This window comes from Centruroides vittatus, unplaced genomic scaffold (genome assembly GCF_030686945.1).
Source record: "Centruroides vittatus isolate TY-2023 unplaced genomic scaffold, ASM3068694v2 contig_1074, whole genome shotgun sequence".
Lineage (NCBI taxonomy): Eukaryota > Metazoa > Arthropoda > Arachnida > Scorpiones > Buthidae > Centruroides > Centruroides vittatus.
Window position 1 is genome coordinate 461,917 of NW_027120692.1, and position 21,129 is coordinate 483,045.

Below are 21,129 nucleotides of genomic sequence, written 5' to 3' on the forward strand. Positions count from 1 at the left end.
GAAAAGATAGTTATGCTACTTGCTGTATATGTGGGTGGAAAATAGTAGCGGTCTAATAAGTACCGTGTTGAAATGAGTTTGAAGGTGGTATGTGTAAAAATGCAAATGGTTTGTGGAAAACACCAGAGATCTAAGTGTCTTAGTATTAGAGCTGATAGACCAATTTTTTTCTCTTGCTTTACTATAAATTCTCTTTCATTGAAGATTGAATTGATGTAAGGAAAAAAAAAAAAAAAAAAAAAAAAAAATGAAATCTGTTTCTGATCCTGTCCACGCAATTAAAACACCATCAACATCTCGTAGATAAAGAATGGGAGGTTGATGGAAAGGTTTATAGAGTAAGTAATGTTAAATTCTCTTTATCATACATTATCACTTCAAAAAAATTGACAGAGTAGATTCCAATGGGACACCTTTAACTTATTTGTTTCTACTGTAATTTAAAGTAAGTAATTGAAACTAGATTATTTCTGAAGTATTTATTATAGTTTGTGCAGCGTAAAGATATAACCTATTTGCGATCAATAGTTGCAAAGAAGAAAGAACAGCATACTGAAGGATAAAGTGCACTTGAGCTGATTTTATAGAAAAGGATCGTCTTAAGTGTATATTTCTTATAATCTTTTTTCAATGATTAAATATTTAACGGAAAACTTAATACAAATTCAACTATAAAATTTTAATACATTGAAGTAACTTTTAAGTTTGATAATGCAAAACGCAAGTTTTATTAAAAATTCATTACACGATTTATTTATAAGTCTAATTAATCAATTAACTGTCAATTAAAGTTTATATAAGTATCGTAGGATAAAAATAAGAGATGGTTATAAAACATTGAAAAATACTTAAAATATTCTAAATATAGAATATACAATAAAAAATTACTGGAAAAAAAATTTCTTTCCAGTATCGAACTCTGAAGCGAACATTTTGATAAATAGTTTGTATTTATTTTATTAAGTAAATATGTTCTATGTTACTACCAAAATAATAACGATTTCGGTCATAAAATAAACAATTAAGAAATATGTAGTAATATTTTTATATCCAGTAGAGAAACGAATTGATAAATTGCCAAAAAGAATTTATGATCGTTAAATGGCAATACAGTATATATAGAGTATATATAATGAAAAAATTTTTCTAGAGATCTATATCTGGCACCGAATCAATATCTTTAAAAACTCTTTTAATGTATAAAAAATGTTGATTTTTATTTAAAAATTTTTATAATTAAATTTTAAAAAAAAATCATCTATTTTTCCAGCAAGTATATTAAAAAAAACAATACATTTTGTTGACGTCATCTTTGTAAAAATTCAAAATTAATTCAACTAGTTCAAGAGTTCAAAATAAACGTAGTCACTAAACCTTTTTTTCTTGTTTTTGTTTTAAGAAAAAAGCAGAATATAAAAAGTAGACGTGTTTTAAGGGATTTTTTGATATTAAAAAACGCGAATAGAATAGCCTACGTCATACTGCTTATTGTTTAGTCAGCTTCGAATTGCGCGCACGTAGGTGGCGCTGAGGGCGCGAAGGAAAACTTGTCGTCACGTGAATGATGTAGTAAAGCGGCGTGCAATGTAGCTTGCGGGTGGATGACGTTCTCTGTTATGCCAGCGGCGTGAAGCACGAGGAGTTACTACAATGTCTGAGCCGTAACAGTATAAAGTAAGCATTGTTTCTGTGCATTTTATTATATCTTTAATTATTATTTTTGTAACGACAGGAAAATTACATTTTTCGAATTTTGAAACTTGAGTTAACGCATGTATTCGTTTTCTGGTTTTGATTCTAGATAAATATAAATAAACACCGTAACTCACGTGCGTATTAAATGTTTTAATTAATTTTTAACGTGTAAAAGGATTTGTTTAAAACTGGTTTATCGATCAATTAAATTGTATCATTATTTTTTTGTATTGTGTGTGTTTTTTAGATTCGAACAATGAATTCTGTTCGTATAAATAATTATAAAACGATGTTTTAAAAATTTCTAAAATATATAGCCTTAGATAAATGATACATTTCTTGAAAAATGAAAAAAAAAAAAAAAAATGTATTTGTATAATGGAAATTCGATCTATCTTTTCTATCTCGATGCATTCTTCTAGTTAAATACATGAAAGATAGAATTATGCGAAGAATTTATTCTAGAACATTTTTATTTTAGTAAAGTTTTTCTAAAAATATATTTTTCAGAAAGAGTAAAATGATAATTTAGAATGTTATACCGTATAACGATGTACGAGACTGCTATATTTCTAAGGTCAAAGAAGTTCTTTTAATCGTTACGTAGCTATACAATAGACACATAACACTTAGCGTACCTTTGTACGCTATTAAGTACGCTAATAAAATAACGGAATTATCACGTAGTATAGATCCATTTTAAATTGAATCGTTTCTTTTTGGTTCTTTGCCAAAATATTCTGTATGCAGGCGTGACGCTTACACCCTTCCATTATGGTACCTCTCATCTTTTGTTACTCAGTTCTTCAGCTAAGCTGTATCTAATTTCACTAATAACACAACAAGGAAATAGATTTTTTAACAGTTTAAAATAGAACCGTGTGACCTATATGAAGTATCTATTCTAGTTCTGAGCGCCGGTAACCTTTAGAAAACTATTTATTAATATCTTGGTACGTTCTATTAGTTATTATTTGCTTTGTTATCTGCAGAATCCCGTTGACCCTATACGAAACTCGTTAGTTATTGGGTGTGTCTGGTAGATTTTAAACCTTTAAACTCTGTTCTATCAAGATGCTTTCTCGGTAAAGTATGGTGTAAGTAATGCTAAGAATTACTACAGTGTAAAGAACGACTCATCATTATTTTTTTATTCTTAGTTTTATATTTATCGACGTCAGGTTTAAATATTTGTTTATAGTGGTGAATGTCCGTTGATGATCACGCTCTACTTTTGTCTCGCAAACTTATTTTTTCCCCGTACGATTTATGCTGTCCACTGACTCGTTTCAAGACTTGTTTTTATAAAAACAGAAGGTCGCTCGGGTCTAATTACCCTACTGAATCAGAAACACAGCCATTTTTCTAAAAAAAGGAATCAGGTGTTTTGCGGTTAGTTTTCGTACTTAAAGGTAAAAGGTTTATTTACAAGCTTTTCTACGTGTTTAAATTTATAAGCGAGCTTCACACAATATCGAAATTAGTTTATTATTATGTTGTTTTGTTCATAACGAAATATTTATTGACGTAACAAAATATAAAAGGATCTGATTGCGGTTCTTTCGGTTAAACAAGATAAGGTTTGTTTCTAAATAATGTACGCAATCCATTGATTTACAACGTCGCGTCATCTGGAATATGTTTAAAGCATTTCCCGATCTCGTTAAAACAGCACCAGCAAATTTCTATTGATAGCTAGAGCTATCGATTTTTAGATAGCGTGTAGTAATATTATGACGAAATGTTGATCAGATACGCTCCTCCTTTCCCTCTTTTACGTTTAAAAAAATAAAAGTTTAAGTTTAAAAACTGTCATTTGTAAGTTTATAAATCAAATTTAAAATTGCTCTAGCTTGTTGAATCTGACCAATTGGACGATAGAATTGATATTTATTTTTTTATATCATCTAACGAGCTAATAAATAGTTAGAACATTATGAATTCACTGACCGTTTATACGTATGATGGCCTTGAATCTCTGTGGTATATCATTAAGTTTTGTTTAACGAGTGAAATAAAGTACAACTAACATTTCACTCTCGTTAATATGTCGTTTAGAAGTAGCACATAACATTAATCATAGCTATATCAATTATAATAAATTTTTAGTTTAGTTTTTTTTCGTACGAAAGACGTTTCTAAGAATTAAATGTGTATAATTTGAGATTCTTTGTAGTTCTTTGAACTTATTAAGAAACACTTGAGAAAATCCAACCCGATATAATACAATATACAAGTGTTGATTATCTGATTAAATAGCCATCATCTCGAAAGTTGTTAAAACGCTTATAATAGCTGCCACATCGAGGTGTTTGTTTAAACAGGACGGTGTTCTTAGCCTTGAACCTTACCACCTGTCTAAGGAAAGAAAGTGAAGTAGTCTTTCAAAGGACCTTGCTTGCTGTTACTTCGTAGCTTCTAGATGCCAATGACACATCACTACTATTTTCTAAGAAAGAACCTTGATCAAAATTGCGGTTTCATCGGCCGACATTGAAATGTCTAATTATACTTAAAAAAAAAAAAAAAAACTTGAGGTCGCATCTAACTGGATGTAACTATCCTGACTCATTACGTGGCTCTTTCACCGGTTTACTTGTAGTAAACTTGAGGTTTTCTTCTACAGAAATGGCTAATTAATCTCTTGTTTTTCGCGCTCGTCCAAGCATAAATGCGGTAGAATTAATTGCTTTTAAATTATAAAATCTATTTTATATTAACAATTCTTTGTCTCCATAGTTCACGAGAGTTTAATTAATTATATTTTTGCTGTTATTGTGTATATGATTATTTCAATGGTAGTTTTATTAATTTAATAAATAAAGGCTGAGTTTTGAATGCTTTCAAAGGATTCAAAAAGTTAATGTGAAGAGTAATAATAATTTATTGAAAATATATATTTAAAATATATATATAGAAAGTATTTTAATAATTATAATACACAGCACTTAGTTGTTTTCGAAATCATTTGTTTAATAATCTGCTCATCAATTGTTAATTATTTTCCTATCTGACAAACTCATCAAACGCCTGAATTTAATTAACATAATTAAATAAAATTAATAGAAGATAGTAAATATTCTGAAAGGGATTTCATTAAAAATATTCCTAAAAAGTGAGACAAGTGAAAGAAAAAACAACCAAGTATGAAGTATGTCTACTGTTGTAAATATATAATTTACTATAGCTTGATATCTCGAAATTGAACGTAATCATTGTTAATAAATTATGTGAATGTAAATATAATAAATGTTCGAAAATATAAATTTCAAGTTTATTTATTATATATAAAAAATCAGCATGACTTAGGGGAATAGAAGGCACTGTACCTTGACCTGATTATAAAGTTTATAGCAGTCACTCCCTTCGAAAGGTGCTTTTAAACTGATTTAATTTTTAATAGTAAAAACACATTTTAATGTAAGACGTTTTAAATTATTTCTCTGTTTAACAATTTAAGTGCGACTACGTTATAAAATTTATATATACCGGTAATTATGTAAGGTAGGGACCCCATTTTTGATCACCAAGTTTAGGTTATTATTTTGACCATAATATTAGATTTGCGGGCCATAATGAGATACCCTATTCAATTGAATAAATTCTAAGAAAAATAGAAAGATAACTTAGCAGCTCTATTTAAAATTTATTTTGTATTGTATACTAGTACTTTCTATATATTAACAGGACTTATTATACTGGAAAATATGGATCTGAATATCTGCATCCATATTTTCCAATATAATAAGTCCTGTTAATATATTGAAAGTACTAGTATACAAAATAAATTTTAAATAGAGTTAAGAAGGACACAAAGGCATAATAATTAATATCTTAGCAGCAATCACCGAATTTTTAAACAACACCCGCAGTAAAAAAACGATATGGAAAAGTTTTGTGGAAGTGAAGTATATATTTGTGTGTGAAGTGAACAGAGAACAATGTATGGGCTATGCAAATATGAGTATAAACCGTGACTATAGTATCCACGTAGATATGCAAATTTTAGAATTTTAATAAACACGTCAGTTGCGAGGATTCATCGATGACACGGATTCTATAAATAATCTACGAAATTTTGTTCTTTTGTGGTTACGTAATTATTATCCGTTCTACGTAAAAAATGTGTTTTAAATTATTACAATAATAATCGATTATACAAATCAACGTTTCGCAATCTATCTGTCATTCATATATATTTTTTACGCGAAGATTAGCATCAATATATTCAAAAATCGATAAGCAATTACACGTTAACTATTCTCACAAAACAATAAAGTAATAAAATAGTAAGCATGGAACTGTCTACGAATAAAGTAAATAAATAAAAGAAAAATAATCTGTAAAAAAAACGTGAAACATTTTTTTTTTCCGTGGAACACTTGGAGCAAGTTTGCGGAACTCCTGTGTTCCGCGAAACACTGATGTAGATAATGATTACGATATCATTTTAAGTCTTACTTGCTTCTTATAAATTATAATTCTTATTCTATAAAGTAATATTTGCTAGGTCTGTCTGACACGAAACGGAATAACAAGAGTAATTATTTAATAGGATAATTCGTTTATAAAATTATAAAGCGATGTTACAACAATTACTCTGACAGTGATGTACTTATAGTGAGAAATTAGTTGCCGGATTAGTGCTCGAAAAACACGTAAAATGAATTTTAAATGTCTGATAGTATCTGACGTAATTATCTGGGATAGGTAGAGTAAATTATTCACTGTATTCCATAAACATTAGTCCTGTTCTTGTAACTAAAAACTTTCATATTCTCCTATAACGTATGGTTATAACGCTTTAGTTTTCCAAATCGTTGAACAGAACAGTCTTTACACCCACGAGGAGACTTTATGTTGCGTTTACACAATAAATATCACTCAGATTAAATCTCTCGGTGAAATTAATTAGATCTGCGTCAGTATAAACGTGATTGTAATTGTAATGAAAATTTAAACAATGTGGTTGATCATCTTTCCACAGTTTTGTTAATTGATTTTCGTATTTAATGACATCGACTTAATCGACATTACAATTTTTATTGCGGGAAAATACAGTAGCCGTTTTGTCCTTTTTTATTTGATTCATATTATGTCGATTGTAAATAGTGTCCAAAAATTTTACATCAGTTGTTACGATAGCAGAAACAGGAACATTCTTATACCAATATTCAATAAATATTCGTATTTTTAACAATGAAGGAAAATAACTGTAATACTATTTAAATAATTAATCGTAAGCTGTGAAAGTATGTAATCGTTAGGCGAAACGGCTTTAATTTAGCCGAATAAACAAGCCAATGACATCGCCCGTTTTATTTGAAACGGACTATGCTTTTGGCTTGCTTATCCAACTGTATTAAAGCCGCTTTACCAGGCAACGTGCTCGATGTGTTAGACAATGGTATCATCCTTATTATGAGAATTTTTTTTAATTAAAAAATAAATATCGTAAGCAATAAATAACATAAAGGTTAAATATTACAAAATATTGAACGTTTATTCGATATTTTTGTTGCCAGTACAATGAAATCAACCTTCTTATTTACAACGAATCGTTATACTGTATTTCATTTACAATTTCGTACATACAAAATTATACTTTGAATGATATATTATACGTTTTTATTTTGTCACCGGATAAATGTTTATCTTCTTCAGTTCTTATATAAAGTTTCTTTTTTTTTTTTTTTTTTTTTTTGAAGTGTTTGGTGAAAGATACAATTGATAAACGATAGCATTTAACATTCTTTTTCTAGTTTTGTGATTGAAAAACGAATTTTCAAATGATAGAAGAATAACATTAGAGAAATATTATTGCTTAATTTAATTATATCAATAAATTAAGACAAATTAAGTATTAAATTGATTTTATTATTCTTTTAATGGTTATAAACCTCTGGAAGGAGGAAGTTTTTTTTTAATAAAAATCTTATCTAACGAATTAAACAGTTTATATATAAAAAAGAATTTAAAAAAAGTAGACCTATTTGTCGAATAAAAATAAATATTTAGTATTTTAATACAGAACGGTTTATTTAATGGAAAAGACATTTAATGGAAAAGCATTTGAAATAAATCTTTGTATATGGCAATTAGACGTAGTTCTATGAAGAAAAATGTCATAAATTATTAGAAATGTTTTTAGAACATTGGGAGAAATAGAGAGAAATGTATATATACTCTTACATCGTATAATATAATATTTTAAACAAATATACACAGATTATTGCATGATTTTTTAAACTATACATATAGACGTAATATAGAGCATTTGGCACGTGGGGCAGAGTTAAATATGGAGCCTTTCGGATAAGACTTTCATTAGTCTGTAACAAATTCATAAAGATCATTAAAAACACTTCTTATTAATACAATGCATATTGTATTTCAATACAGGAGAAAAAGTACTAAAATATTAAAAATTACAGCAATGTTTGATTAGTTTGTTTCGTTAAAAATATAAATATATATAGTAATTATAAATACAAAAAAATACTATAAATAATAATAGAACTTTTTATTATCCAGAATAAGTTTGACTTTTTGAGCCTTCGTTATTGCAAATTGGTGAATTATATCATTAAAATTAATAATTTTGGTAAAAATTTCCCTCAATCGATAACGAACTTAGTCTATAGTTAATCCTTCTTGCCTCATGGAAGATCTGAGGTAATTTTTTATTAACTTCAGTTTGCTAAAAGACCGCTCGCTCTCCCGATACAAGTACACGTGTAAGATAATTTTTCATACAATTTTCTATAAATTTATTGTAAAAATTTTGGAATTTTGGCGCCCCTCGTGTCCCTCTTCCCTGCTTTTCCTCAACCGTGATATTAAGTATTCTCAGTACTGTACTTAATTGCTTGCTGTTCTCACAATTAGTTGTATGTCCTTTCGTAATTAGTATAAAGTTGCTATTGAGAACAAATCACACAGGAACACTTCTTTGATGGAAAAAGTAGGTTTATTTTCTATAATTTCATTTCTGACTTAATTAATATATCTATATCCGTTCTAAATTATAGAAAATAAACCTACTTTTTCCATCAAAGAAGTGTTCCTGTGTGATTTCTCAATAGCAACTTTATGCCAATTTCAAAAGAACGTATAAATATTCACACTTTGCGTATAAAATTCAGATAAATTTATCAATATCGACTAATTGAAATACGTTTTATACAACTGTATCTGTCTAATTTGCTAGATAATTCTGAAACATTATTTTATAAATGTCAAATATTTAATCAATAATTTAAAAAAACGAAAAAATGTTTTTATAAAAGAAGTACACAGTAAAAACATTTAATAACTATCATATAAACTTCTATCGTTTTCTCATTTATAATTCTAATATTGTCTTTCCTGTCACTAAACAGGAAAATAATATGAAACGAATAATGCAAAATTTTTATAATTATATGAAAATCGACCGGTAATACCTTTAAAGAGAATAGAGTGGGAAGAGGTTAGCTCGTTGCGTGATGTCAGTTTTAGCATAAAAAGCAGAAGAATAAACCCAGTTCTAGTTTAAAATTTATATAATTTAGTCCTGTTCAATGGAATCTTTACTCCTATTCATTTCGCATAGAAAGTGTACATTGTAACATCAGTTTTAGAGTAAATAAGTTTAAAAAATGAAGTCAATTTGACATAAAAGCGTACACTTTCTGAACGAAACGAACAAGCCTTGTGATTTAGAACATTTTATACGTAAGAACCACGGTTTCGTAGTATTAAATATAAAACAATAGCATGATTTTAAACACATTTCAATTATTATTATTATTATTGAAATTACGCATGAAGTTTATTTGAGAACAGTTGAAGAAGAAATTTAAATGAAAGTCTCGAAATGCATTTTATATTGGATGAATTTTAGACAGTAAAGAAATTACACGAGTTGATAAACAAAGTAAACGATGGTTCAATTTGATATTTTAATTTGCCTTTTAAAGTCAACATTAATTAAAATACACGTTACTAACGAATCGAAGAATATTAAACACACGTAGAATTTTATATATTAAAGAAATGTTAACTTTCTCTTAAGACAATAACAAATATTCCTAATTTAGTTATCGATCGACGATAAAACAAACAATACTTCTATGTGTTACATAACCGTTACGTAACTTTCACACGGATAAACATTAATTCTAAGCATTAATGTTACGCTCTAATTCAAGAATTATTTATATTAAATTTTAAATATCTTAAATGTTCAAAATTGTAATTTTTTTTTTAATATTCAAAATTTTTAAAATATCGCTATTAAATTCTCTAAAGAGTATAGATAACTTCAAGTGTAAACCCACATTTTTAAGTATAGAGATGTCACCATTTTTTAAAATAAAATTGTACGGAAACAATAATTTTTATTAAGAAAAATAACATAAAAATGCAAGTAATAACAATTAAATAGTTGTAAATTTAATAGTAATGTTTGCCATTATTGAAATAACTTATTAAATTGTTTAAATTAACAAATTTTTGAATTTTTTGGAAATTTTTATTAAATTTTGCAGTGTTTTTTTTGTAATCTTATAAGTTATAATGTACTGAAAAATTTAATATAAAGGTTGCAGCAGATATTTTAAATTCAGAAGTAATGAATAAAGTAGCACTCTCATGCTAATACTGCAATATTTGTACACATATTTGAAATTTTGCCAAAAAGTTTCGATGCTGATTATTAGGATGTAAAAAATGGGAAAACGTTTTGGGTGTGTGAGCGTCAGAATAGTCACGATAAAAATGCGTGACGTAAAAAAAAACAACCGGGAAGTTTATTGTTGCCGATTTGAAAACGTGTATCTTTCCGTCAACTTTTTTTCTCTTTATTGGCGATTTCAAAATTCCATACCTCTACAATATTTTATTTATCCGTTTAAATTATCGATTGCACTACATTTTTAATCAAATTATCTGCTTGTAACTTAGTGTCATTGTTTATAATACACTAAAAATCTCATTCATTTACTGCTAGACAAAAAATTCTGCGTGTTTGCATTTATTTATTTTTATTAATGATTAAGCATAGAAATACTAACGAATGATCTGGTTTAAATATTAACTTAGACACTCATACAAGTATAATATAATATCAATAACTGTAACTTCAATTTAGTAAAGTTTTACTTATTAGTTTTCAATTTTATTACTATTATTTATTTGGTCGAGGTGGTTAAATCTTCGTAGTCTAATAATAAATTATATACGAATACAAAGAATTAAAAAAATTTGGGAAAATGAGATTTTTTTTTTATTACACATGAAAAAGTGGAACAGGTTCTTGTTTAGAGTTAATGTACCAGAGACGATTCGTTCGTTGAACTGGATTCAAGAAATGACGACAAATAATAGCATGCCTTCTTTTTCTAGCTTGCCTTGTATTTTTACATTAATTAAAGGTTTATTCGCTACTATGTAATTCTTTTGGATATTTCACTTAATCGATTTCGCGTATTAATTTAATACGATTCGTTATTAGACATTTCTTGTCTTGTAATTGAGAGAAACTAATAATTGTCTTCCATCGCATTTCGGTTTCGGGACGAATTTAAAATACATTGTAAATGATATTGCTTAATGTAAGTTACGTTAATGTTACATTTACACTAGTAATATACTTTTACACTTTATTTTCAGATTTTTTATGGAAAAATTTACCGAATATTCCGATGGCCTTCGAAAGACTAACACGTTGTTTTCTTCTTCTACTTTTCCTCGGCGGATTAATTCTCGTTGTAAATCTCTTTAATATGCAAACTATCCCACTTCAAATGAGCAAAAATTTCTTTAAAGGAATTTTATATTCTGATGAAGACATAATTATTCAAATGAAAAAAGATCAACCTATTTTAGATCCGGTATTGACGACGACGACGACGACGACTCCTCAACCTAATATTACTTTTTCTATTAGCAACGTAAACAACGAAAGTATAGAAACACATGGAAAATATATTGTTCTATCCAATTATATCCGTGCTATTAATCGTCCTTCCTATAATTCTACCGTTACTCTATGCACTCAAGGTACATACGACTTTTTGATTCACGTAGCCATGCTGTGTTCTCGTTGGCAAGCTCCAGTTTCCGTAGCAGTATACGCACCAGGCGAAGACTTCGTTTCGGCTCATCTCACTATAGCCTATTTATGGCAGTGTGGCCCTCCTTGCATCGCCCAAAATGTCACATGGCATATGATATACGATGTTGATTTCCCGCCAACAAATCAATCCGTGAAACCAATAAATTGTTCCGATTCGTTAAACCTGACCTCGAGCTTTAAAAAAGATAAAAAACTCTTATATCCCATCAACGTAGCTAGAAATGTAGCCAGACTAAAAGCAGAAACTCATTATGTCTTCCCTTCTGATATAGAATTATACCCGAGTATGGGGATAGTGCCTCGATTTTTGCATATGATTAAAACTTTGAACAAATCTGACTCATTGCGTGTATATGCCATTCCAGTTTTCGAAGTAAAGAAAAACTCAGAATTGCCAAGTGTCAAATCCGAACTGGTACGAATGATGTCGAATGGAAAAGCTGTGTTTTTTCATAAGTATATTTGTGACGCTTGCCAAAGATTCCCTAAAAGAGATAATTGGTTAAAGGACTTGCCACCGAATGATACGTTAGATGTGTTTTTCGTAACGAAACGAAATTCGTCTCTGTCATCGTGGGAACCGATATACATCTGTACTAATCGTGAACCACTATATGACGAAAGATTATCTTGGGAAGGAAAGAAAGACAAAATGTCACAAGTAAGTAATTATCTTTCTAGGAAAAAATTGTTTATAGTTAATGCCTTGTAGCTGAATACTAAAATACTGATTTCTTCATAACTTTTTTTTTCATTTGGCAGTAATGTATTTTCAAAACTTTTCTGTTTCCCTCGTCGCATTTGGTAATAGCATTGTATATCTGATCAAAATAATCGTAAATTGTTTCCAGAATATATAATAGTATATTTTGCAATTAGTTTATAATATAGGCGATTATGGCATGAATGGAAGTTTGGCCCACTCGAGCGGACGCGTGTGGCCAAACTTCCATTCGTGCCATAATCGCTAATTATAAACGAATTGTCATACTGTATTTTGTAGTTAGACTACACCTATAACACTATACTTATGGAAATCAAAATTATGTATAAACACAGTGTTTGTGTCAACCGTGCCACAAACACTGTGTTTATACACTATGATTTTGTGTTCCATAAGTATAGTGTTATAGGTGTAATTAACCACAAAATGTTTATATATATATATATATTTGTATATTCAATTTTCCTGTTTTCAGATGTACGAGTTGTGCCTGATGGGTTACGATGTGTACATATTAAACAATGCCTTTTTGGTTCACGCACCCGGTATTAAAATGGGAGCTTCGGTCAGAACGGATCATAAACGAAGAATAAAATACGTGAAGGAAAACAATAAAATCCACGAAACTATATTGAATACTTTAAGAAAGAAATACCAAAATCGACATCATTGTTAACGTTTTGCACTCGATTATTAATAACAATGGAAAATTAGGAATTTCAGTAATTTATTATACAAAAACTTCACGAAACTCCGACTACGATGTCTTCTGTCCTCTTGTATATATTAACTTTTATATTAAAAGACTCTATTTTTATGTTTTATCTGATACAGTTGAGAAAAGTTTGGAAGAATTTATTGTAACGTCGTATTTATATATTTATTGTATTTACTATATAAAAGGATTGTTGGCGTAAAATTGTTCGAAATGATACAAAACTAGTGTTTTTATTGGAATATATTTATTTTATGATAAAGTTTTGTCAGAAATCGACTTAGCAATTGATTTATGATAATTATGTTTTAATTTATTAATATAAGAATCAGTTGTTAAGTTGATTTGATTGCGTGTTAAAATGTTTTATTGTACATAAAAACATTTTAATATTTATGAGAATAAATTAAGAATTGAGCATGAAAACGTTTTAGTGATTTGTATTATCAGATTAATTTGCAACAATTTTTAGTGTTTTTTACACGCGTGACATTTTACTACCTTGTTTTTTTTATTTATGGCTGATTTATTTACATTTAATTAATGTTTTTCTCCTGTTATCAGCAGCAAAGTCTAAAGGAAAGTTTATAGGTTACGAGATGTCTACTCCACTAAACAATTAAATCACTAGTTTTTGTATATACTAAATTATTTTTCAGCTTCCTATAAATGTATGCTCTAAATGATGACTGTAAATAATTTTAATAAGCTATGACTCAGAAAACTAGTTACGATTTTATCGTAGAAATAAATAATTTATTGCAGTTGTTTCAATCAATGCGCTTTGTTATACGACTAGTATCGGTCTTACTTGCTGCAGATCGGTATGATCACAGGGTGTTTAATCTTTACCTAAATATAATTAATTTTATGGAACTGAAATAAATACTAATCAAATATTTTTCAATTAAATTCTTTATTTAAATAACGGTGAAGTTTTCAAACCAGCGCATTTAACTTTTGTTGGAATTTACATTTAATTAATCACCTTAAACGTTAAAAAATTGTATTTAAAAATTAAAAACATATTAAAACTTGTTATATTTATTTGAAATAATTAGTAATTAATAGTCGAAATGCATTAGTACATCGAAAGGTACACCAAAGTACAGTACATCAAGGTACAAAAGTACATCAAAAGGTGCGATAACTTCTTTTACAGAAGAAATGTTGGACTCAAGTTCAACGTCTGAATCTACAATTTTTAAGTTTTAAAATGTGTTTTCCTCGAATTAATTTTAAAATATGAAATTTTATTTATTTTAAAAAGAATACGTTTTTCACTATGACATGGTGATAATAATCATCGAAAACTAATACTTCAATCTCTATAAAAACCGATGTACGTCGTAATAATCTATTATATATTGTACCGGTGCATACAGTATCTATTGTTGGTCAGCTTTTCATTTTGATCAATAAATCGCATTTACTTTAAAAAAATATAATGAAGTTTCGTTACTTTCCCGCTGTTACTTTAACAGCCAGGTTTTAAAGGTAAACTGTGGCAATCGACTAAATTTTGTCCCTCAGTTTTTGCATTTTTTCGACTTTTTAAGGTCTCCTGATTACAGAATTGATGCTATTACATTCTAGAGACTATAAGGGCCAAAAGGGACGGGAGGACAGAGAGAGAGGGAGTCATATCTCGAGTGAGGTCAGAAGTAATGAAAATTTTATTCGTTATTGGCATTTACAATTGCCAATTGTAAATCCTCCTCCTTTTTTAAATTTTAAGAAATTATAATTGAAAATTATCAGACTTCTTTCCTGGTACCCTTAACCTCCTGTCCAACTATCAGGAAACTCGTTCAATACCCTTTTCCAACTTTTCTTGTTTACTATATTAGTTGTTTTATTTTATTTTTTACATATGAATATAGTAATAAACATTACTCAAAGAAAGTAAAAATGTAATCTCTGTGTGCCAAGACATATTTTGTATTAGACGGCGCTATGTACTGTTGGCTCGTTTTACATGTTTTTGGTCATAGGTCACGATCTTGTTTGGTCTGTTACGTCTGTGTGTGGCATGTCGTCTCCTCTCATCCAGCTTTTCTTCGTGTTACATCTAACTGTGCATTTCTGTGCCGTTAGATTCGTTTATTTGCTTCATTTCTGACGAATTTATATGATAATTGATTAATATTTAACTTCTAACTTTGTGTTTACTCTTTGTATAGAGGCTATTATTTCTGTATATGAATATTTTGAAACTAAACTAGAACATAAAGCGAGACAGTTTTGACATACATGATTACTTTATTAGATATATTTTTAATAGTTTAATACTCTTTAAATTTTAAAAATTACGAAGTTCAACTTATTTAATTACTGTATAAGAATCCGAAAACACAATAATCCGTGACTTGCTTGTAAAATTATATACTGTACAGTTTTTATTTTATAAATTTTTAGTATCTACTTACAAATAGAATTTGATTTGCTCATTGAACCAGTGTTTTTAATTTGATTTTCAATGCAGTTTTATAGATTCGTTTTCTGCTTCAACTGATTTAATGCACTAATTACACCTATTCAAATTGGTTGAATTTATCTTATTTAACTGAAAATAACTACTTTTCCCACTTACTTTTATTAATGAAAGTGAGATGTAATTAGCGTGAAAAAAAAACTTTAAACGTCGATATAATTTATTATATTATTTATTTTCTGATGAGAAAATTATTTAAAATTTTTAAAGATGCTTATTATTTATTGCTAATAAAAATATAAAAATATTCCACTTAATTTATTCGGAAAAAATTCAAAATTGACAAATATAATAATAGCATAATTCAGATTTGATTTTGGAAAATGAAGTCGGGGATTTAAAATATTATATGATATAAATTTAAACTTAAAACTAAGATGGCATTTATTAAGTGATTTTTTTTTCTGTTATTTTCCAATTTTTAAATCATTTTTCTTGATTTTCAAAGCATTATTCAGTAATGCTAATGCAATTAAAATAACATAAACGTCGTGACGGCCGGATGACCGAAGCGTTAAAGCTGTATTCAGACAGGCATAAATAATGTAATGTGTGACGTAACGTGGTTTTGTTATATCGCAGAAAGCCATTTCAGGGACGACAACGCTGTTACGTTAGAATCGATCGATTTTGACTTAAGGAATCTTACGTTCAGCCAATCAAAATTGCGCTATCATCAGGATGGAAAAAATGGCGGAACGTATGTTGAAAGAGGAAAATGTAATTATATGTTGAAGTAGAAAAATATCCCGTTTTATAGTCTTGGAGAAAAAGATCATTAAAATGTTCCTACTTGATTGGTTAACCGTAAAAGTTCGTTTGCCCATATAAACAATTGCACGTAACATAATGGAAGGGAAAGACGTACCATGATGTAATATAAGGTAAGAAGTGCCTATCACAGGGATGGCGAACCTTTTTGAGTCCGCGTGCCATATTGTAAGCATACTTAGCTTTAAAGATGTTAATGCGTGCCAAAGTCTTACATTTCGAATAATGATATTTAAAGGCCGGATGGGCGAGCGGTCAAGGTGACAGCCTACCGCTCTGGGGACCCGGGTTCGAATCCGAACGGGTCGAATAATCCCCAGGAATTTTTCGGGGGGTGGTCCGTTCGGATATGTCGGGCCCCGTCCCTCACCATCCGGTCGCCCCATTGTGGGCCTGGCCGAACCCGTAATGGGCCTACTAAAAGAGGCCCTCGTAGTACCCACAGGGCGGAAAGAGTTTAAAAAAAAGATATTTAAAGAAATTAAACAAATACGCTTTAATTCGAATAAATGTGAAAAATCTAATTGAAAAAAGGATGATCAGGTGATAAACAGAAAGGATGATTGAAAAGGACAGAAATCATATGATACATTACGTGCCACTTTGGGCATGCGTGCCATAGGTTCACCACCCCTGGCCTATCAAAACCAGCTTAAGGTGCCAGCCTGCTACTATGGGAAACCGGGATCGAATTTGAACGAGTAATCCCGGAAATTTTCACAAGGGCAGTCTTTTCCGGATAAATCAGGCTCCTTCCCTCACCACCATGCCGCCATGATAGGTCTAGAGAAAGAGCAACAGGGCAAAAAGAGTAGACGGCCGGATGACCGAGCGGTCAAGGTGGCAGCGTACCGCTCTGGGGGACCCGGGATCGAATCCGATCGGGTCGAATAATCCCCAGGAATTTTTCGGGGGGTGGTCCGTTCGGATATGTCGGGCCCCGTCCCTCACCACCCGGTCGCCCCATTGTGGGCCTGGCCGAACCCATAATGGGCCTACTAAAAGAGGCCCTCTTAGTGCCCACAGGGCGGAAAGAGTTTCTGAGAACAATTTATAAATTTCCTTTCGATTCTTTTTGTATGTCTTATGCTAGATCATCTTGGCTATATTTTATTTTAATATTACAAATTTCAGATTTCAGTTTTAAATCATCCTATAAAGAGCCAATTCAAGTTCAATTCTTCTCCATAAATGGATGAAACTGATACGGAACAGTTGCAAGTTTAGTCTGAATGTTGTTGGGCGATTTTGACAAAACGGAGGTGTGTCTCATTAAAATTTAAATATTAAAAATCACTGATAAGGTTTTTACATGTAAACATTTCTTTCGAATAGTTCACTACGTTATTAAGTTGATGCGAGGATTGCACTTAAGAAGAATGGACTGCAAGAATGTTTTAATAAGTAGTAGGAACGTTGGCAGAAGTGTGTAGCTATAAAACTGTTTATTCTGAAGGCAGTTTTCTGTAAATACTCGAACAATTAAGTTAATAAAACATATTAAACATGGACATGTAAAGAGGACGTATTTGCTAGCAATGTAATAGTTTAAATCTTAGGTAGACTGGCTGAAGGGCAGTTCTGGCGATTGCCAGAAGGGCCGGTGCCAAAATGGACCGGTACTTTAGAAATTGTATACGTGAAAGCGTTGTTTGTTGAAATTTCTAAGTATTATTTATTAGTTATATTCAAATATAAATACTTCTTGGGGGCTGTACTAGCCACTGGAGGTACGGATGAACTTTCAGTGAAGCTTGATAATTCTGTTTTGAGTGAATTCAAAACCCATAAGAAGCCGAAATATGACAATTTTAAAGAAGTGGTTATTTGTGAATAGACTTTCCTTGATTTTAATTGTGTGTTTATTAATAATTGCTGGGATTGAGTCCAATCCAGGCCCTTTCCCTCGATCTCCACAACAAATACGTCAAGAAGATATGCAAAGGGGACGAGGCAGACCTTGCAAGAATAAGCTTAAAGGAAAAGAAAGGCAATTGAGCGATACAACTAGTGAAGATTATCAATTAGAAGATGTTTTTAATAGCAAGTTCAAATGCATTTAGGGCCACAAGTTCAGGAAGAGTCACAATTTACATTGAAAGCAATATACGAGCTAATTCAAGATAAGTTCTCTCTTCTTCATACGGAACTACAAGGAATTAGAGCAGAAGCCATTGCTTTGAAAGAAGAAAATAAATATTTGAATGGAGAATTGTCAAAACTATCCCAAAAAGTAGAAGAATTAGAGGAAATATCTAATGATAATTGCCAATTGAAAGGTATGTTAGAATTTGAAATAGACCAGCTAGCTAACGTGAGAAATAATAATAACATTATAGTTATAAACTTTCCGTTCAACTCGACTGATCATGTAAAAGAAATTAATCAGTTTATAAAAAAGGACTTGGGAATAATTAATAGTCACATAGAAGGAGTGGTTAGATTAACCAACAGTGAAATCAAATCCATAGTGAAAATATTATTGGGGTCCGTATATGATAGGAATCTGATTATTAAAGAATTCTGGAAAAAGAAAGGCGACTTCATAATAAATAAAGTGAAGGAAAAGATAATAATTACTTCGGATTTATGCATGAGATCCAGAATGAGAAGAAAAAAATTATTAGCAATAATTAAAGAAGAAAAACACAATGGAAATAGAATTATTATATTAAAGACAACATAAAATATACATATGATATTAATCTAGATAAAGTAGTCCAATTGAATGATTTTCCGAGAAGGAATTGATCGTCATCATAGTTCTGATTATGGCTAGATAGAAGAAATAATAGTTAGTTTGAATGTGTAAATGCTAAAACTATGGTAATAGAAAAATTGAAACAGATTTGGCCTACATTTATTCCTTATGATAATCATTATTAAAGATTTTCTAAGTTAGGGGATCGAAAAAATATCAACTATTCCACCGAAGTCATTATATCAAGTACATAATTGATATATTTCTCCTGAATTCTGCCTATGTTAAGATTGTTCTAATCTGTCAAAATCTTGTGTGGTATAATATAATTTCAGAACCTTATATAGCAACTGATATATGTTTCAGAATTTTTTACCATTAAATTTCTCCACCTGGCTAAGATTTAATAATAAGAAGATAATTCAATAATAATAATAATTACCTTGCAGTTGGTGCTATCCTAGATGTAGGGGTTTTTATCCCCCAAAAATTATAAGTGTCGTTTTATAGCGAGGCACTAGTGTTTCGAAATAGATATAACCTCCGTGCGACGAACAAGATCAACAATGAAATACTAAGCATTTTGTATGTGGAAAAATTACAATTTGAAGATAATTTGTATAATTTAAAAATTTTTTGTAGTTATGTAATATGATATAATATATCAAATACATATGTTTGCAGTATTGCAAATATATATCAATGTTGAACAAATTAGATATCATTATAAGATGTCAATATTTTATAATTATTAAATAACAAAATCAACTATGTTGGTATCAACTGATTCTCCCCCTTGTAACAGGTATATCCTATTACAATAAACTTTACTACTACTACTACTACTACTACTACTACTACTACTACTACTACTAAATACTTCTTTATTCAAATGTAATTGATTATAGAAATGTTTTTCAGTTAATTTTATTTTACCACCCCCTTTACCGAATTTTTTAGAATATTAATATCATATACTAGTTAGTTGAGTGGGCTAGTGATCTTGATGTCAGACTGAAAAGCATGTCCCAGTTTGCTGCTATTTAAAGTATCTATTTTTTACGTGTTTCAATTGCACACTAGATGTCAAAGGTTAGCAGGTAAACAATACTGAATGAATTACATAAGTTGTTAATTAAACATTCAAGTTTTACTTATAGTGATTGTTTCGACCTTTTATTTAAACCGGAATTAACAGAACTAGAATTTCCACTTCTTTCAGTCTTTATTTCACTTCTGTCTAGAATTTCAACTTCTTTATTTACTCTGCTTTAATATTATCAATCGTCCATCCGTGGTCTTTTATAACTCTTTCCGCTTTGTGGGCACTAAGAGGGCCTCTTTCTAACAAGCCCATTATGGATGGATTCGCCCAGGCCCACAATGGGGAGGGTTGGGAGGGACGGGGCCCGACATATCCGGACGGACCACCTCGAAAAATTCCTGGAGATTTTTCGACCCAGTCCGGATTCGATTCCGGGTCCCCAAAGCGGTAGGCTGCCACCTTGACCTCTCGGTCATCCGGCCAAAATTAAAGTCTGAATGATATTTCAAATCATAATGGTATTAGGGTTACTCGCTTCTTAAAAATTACATATATTACATCTTCATTACATTTTTCTAATCAAGGAAATAATTTCAAATTTCGAATATTTTTCTCTGAAAGCTAAAATTGCCGTAAGTCCCCCTAACGTAAGAGAATTATTCTGATTTTATTTAATAATTAGTTTTGTAGTGATCAATCGCATTAAGCTTTAAGTAAACACTGAAAGTTTTATATTAAAACATTTTTATAAAACTTAATTTTGCATTAATTTATATAATTATATAAATACTGTAAATAATATGCAGTATTCTTATTTTCTAACTTATCATTTTAAATATAGTAATTTCAATATAATTTTATTCT

The 21,129-nt window shown here is 29.8% G+C and overlaps 1 protein-coding gene across 1 annotated transcript; it reads left to right on the top strand.

The window, feature by feature from the left end:
- The first annotated feature begins 1,552 nt into the window (after window positions 1-1,552).
- On the top strand, window positions 1,553-13,680 carry LOC136973130 (beta-1,4-glucuronyltransferase 1-like). The gene is made up of 3 exons (XM_067267832.1): window positions 1,553-1,674; window positions 11,350-12,476; window positions 13,015-13,680. The coding sequence occupies exons 2-3, from the start codon at window positions 11,382-11,384 to the stop codon at window positions 13,213-13,215; spliced, it is 1,296 nt and encodes a 431-aa protein (XP_067123933.1). The 5' UTR covers window positions 1,553-1,674; window positions 11,350-11,381; the 3' UTR covers window positions 13,216-13,680.
- The last annotated feature ends 7,449 nt before the right edge of the window (window positions 13,681-21,129 follow it).

Bases quoted from the DNA above. Each gene is read 5' to 3' on its own strand.
- LOC136973130 (XM_067267832.1), top strand. From the start codon at position 11,382: ATGGCCTTCGAAAGACTAACACGTTGTTTTCTTCTTCTACTTTTCCTC. The intron at 12,477-13,014 runs GTAAGTAATTAT...TCCTGTTTTCAG, and splicing joins AGAAAGACAAAATGTCACAA to ATGTACGAGTTGTGCCTGAT.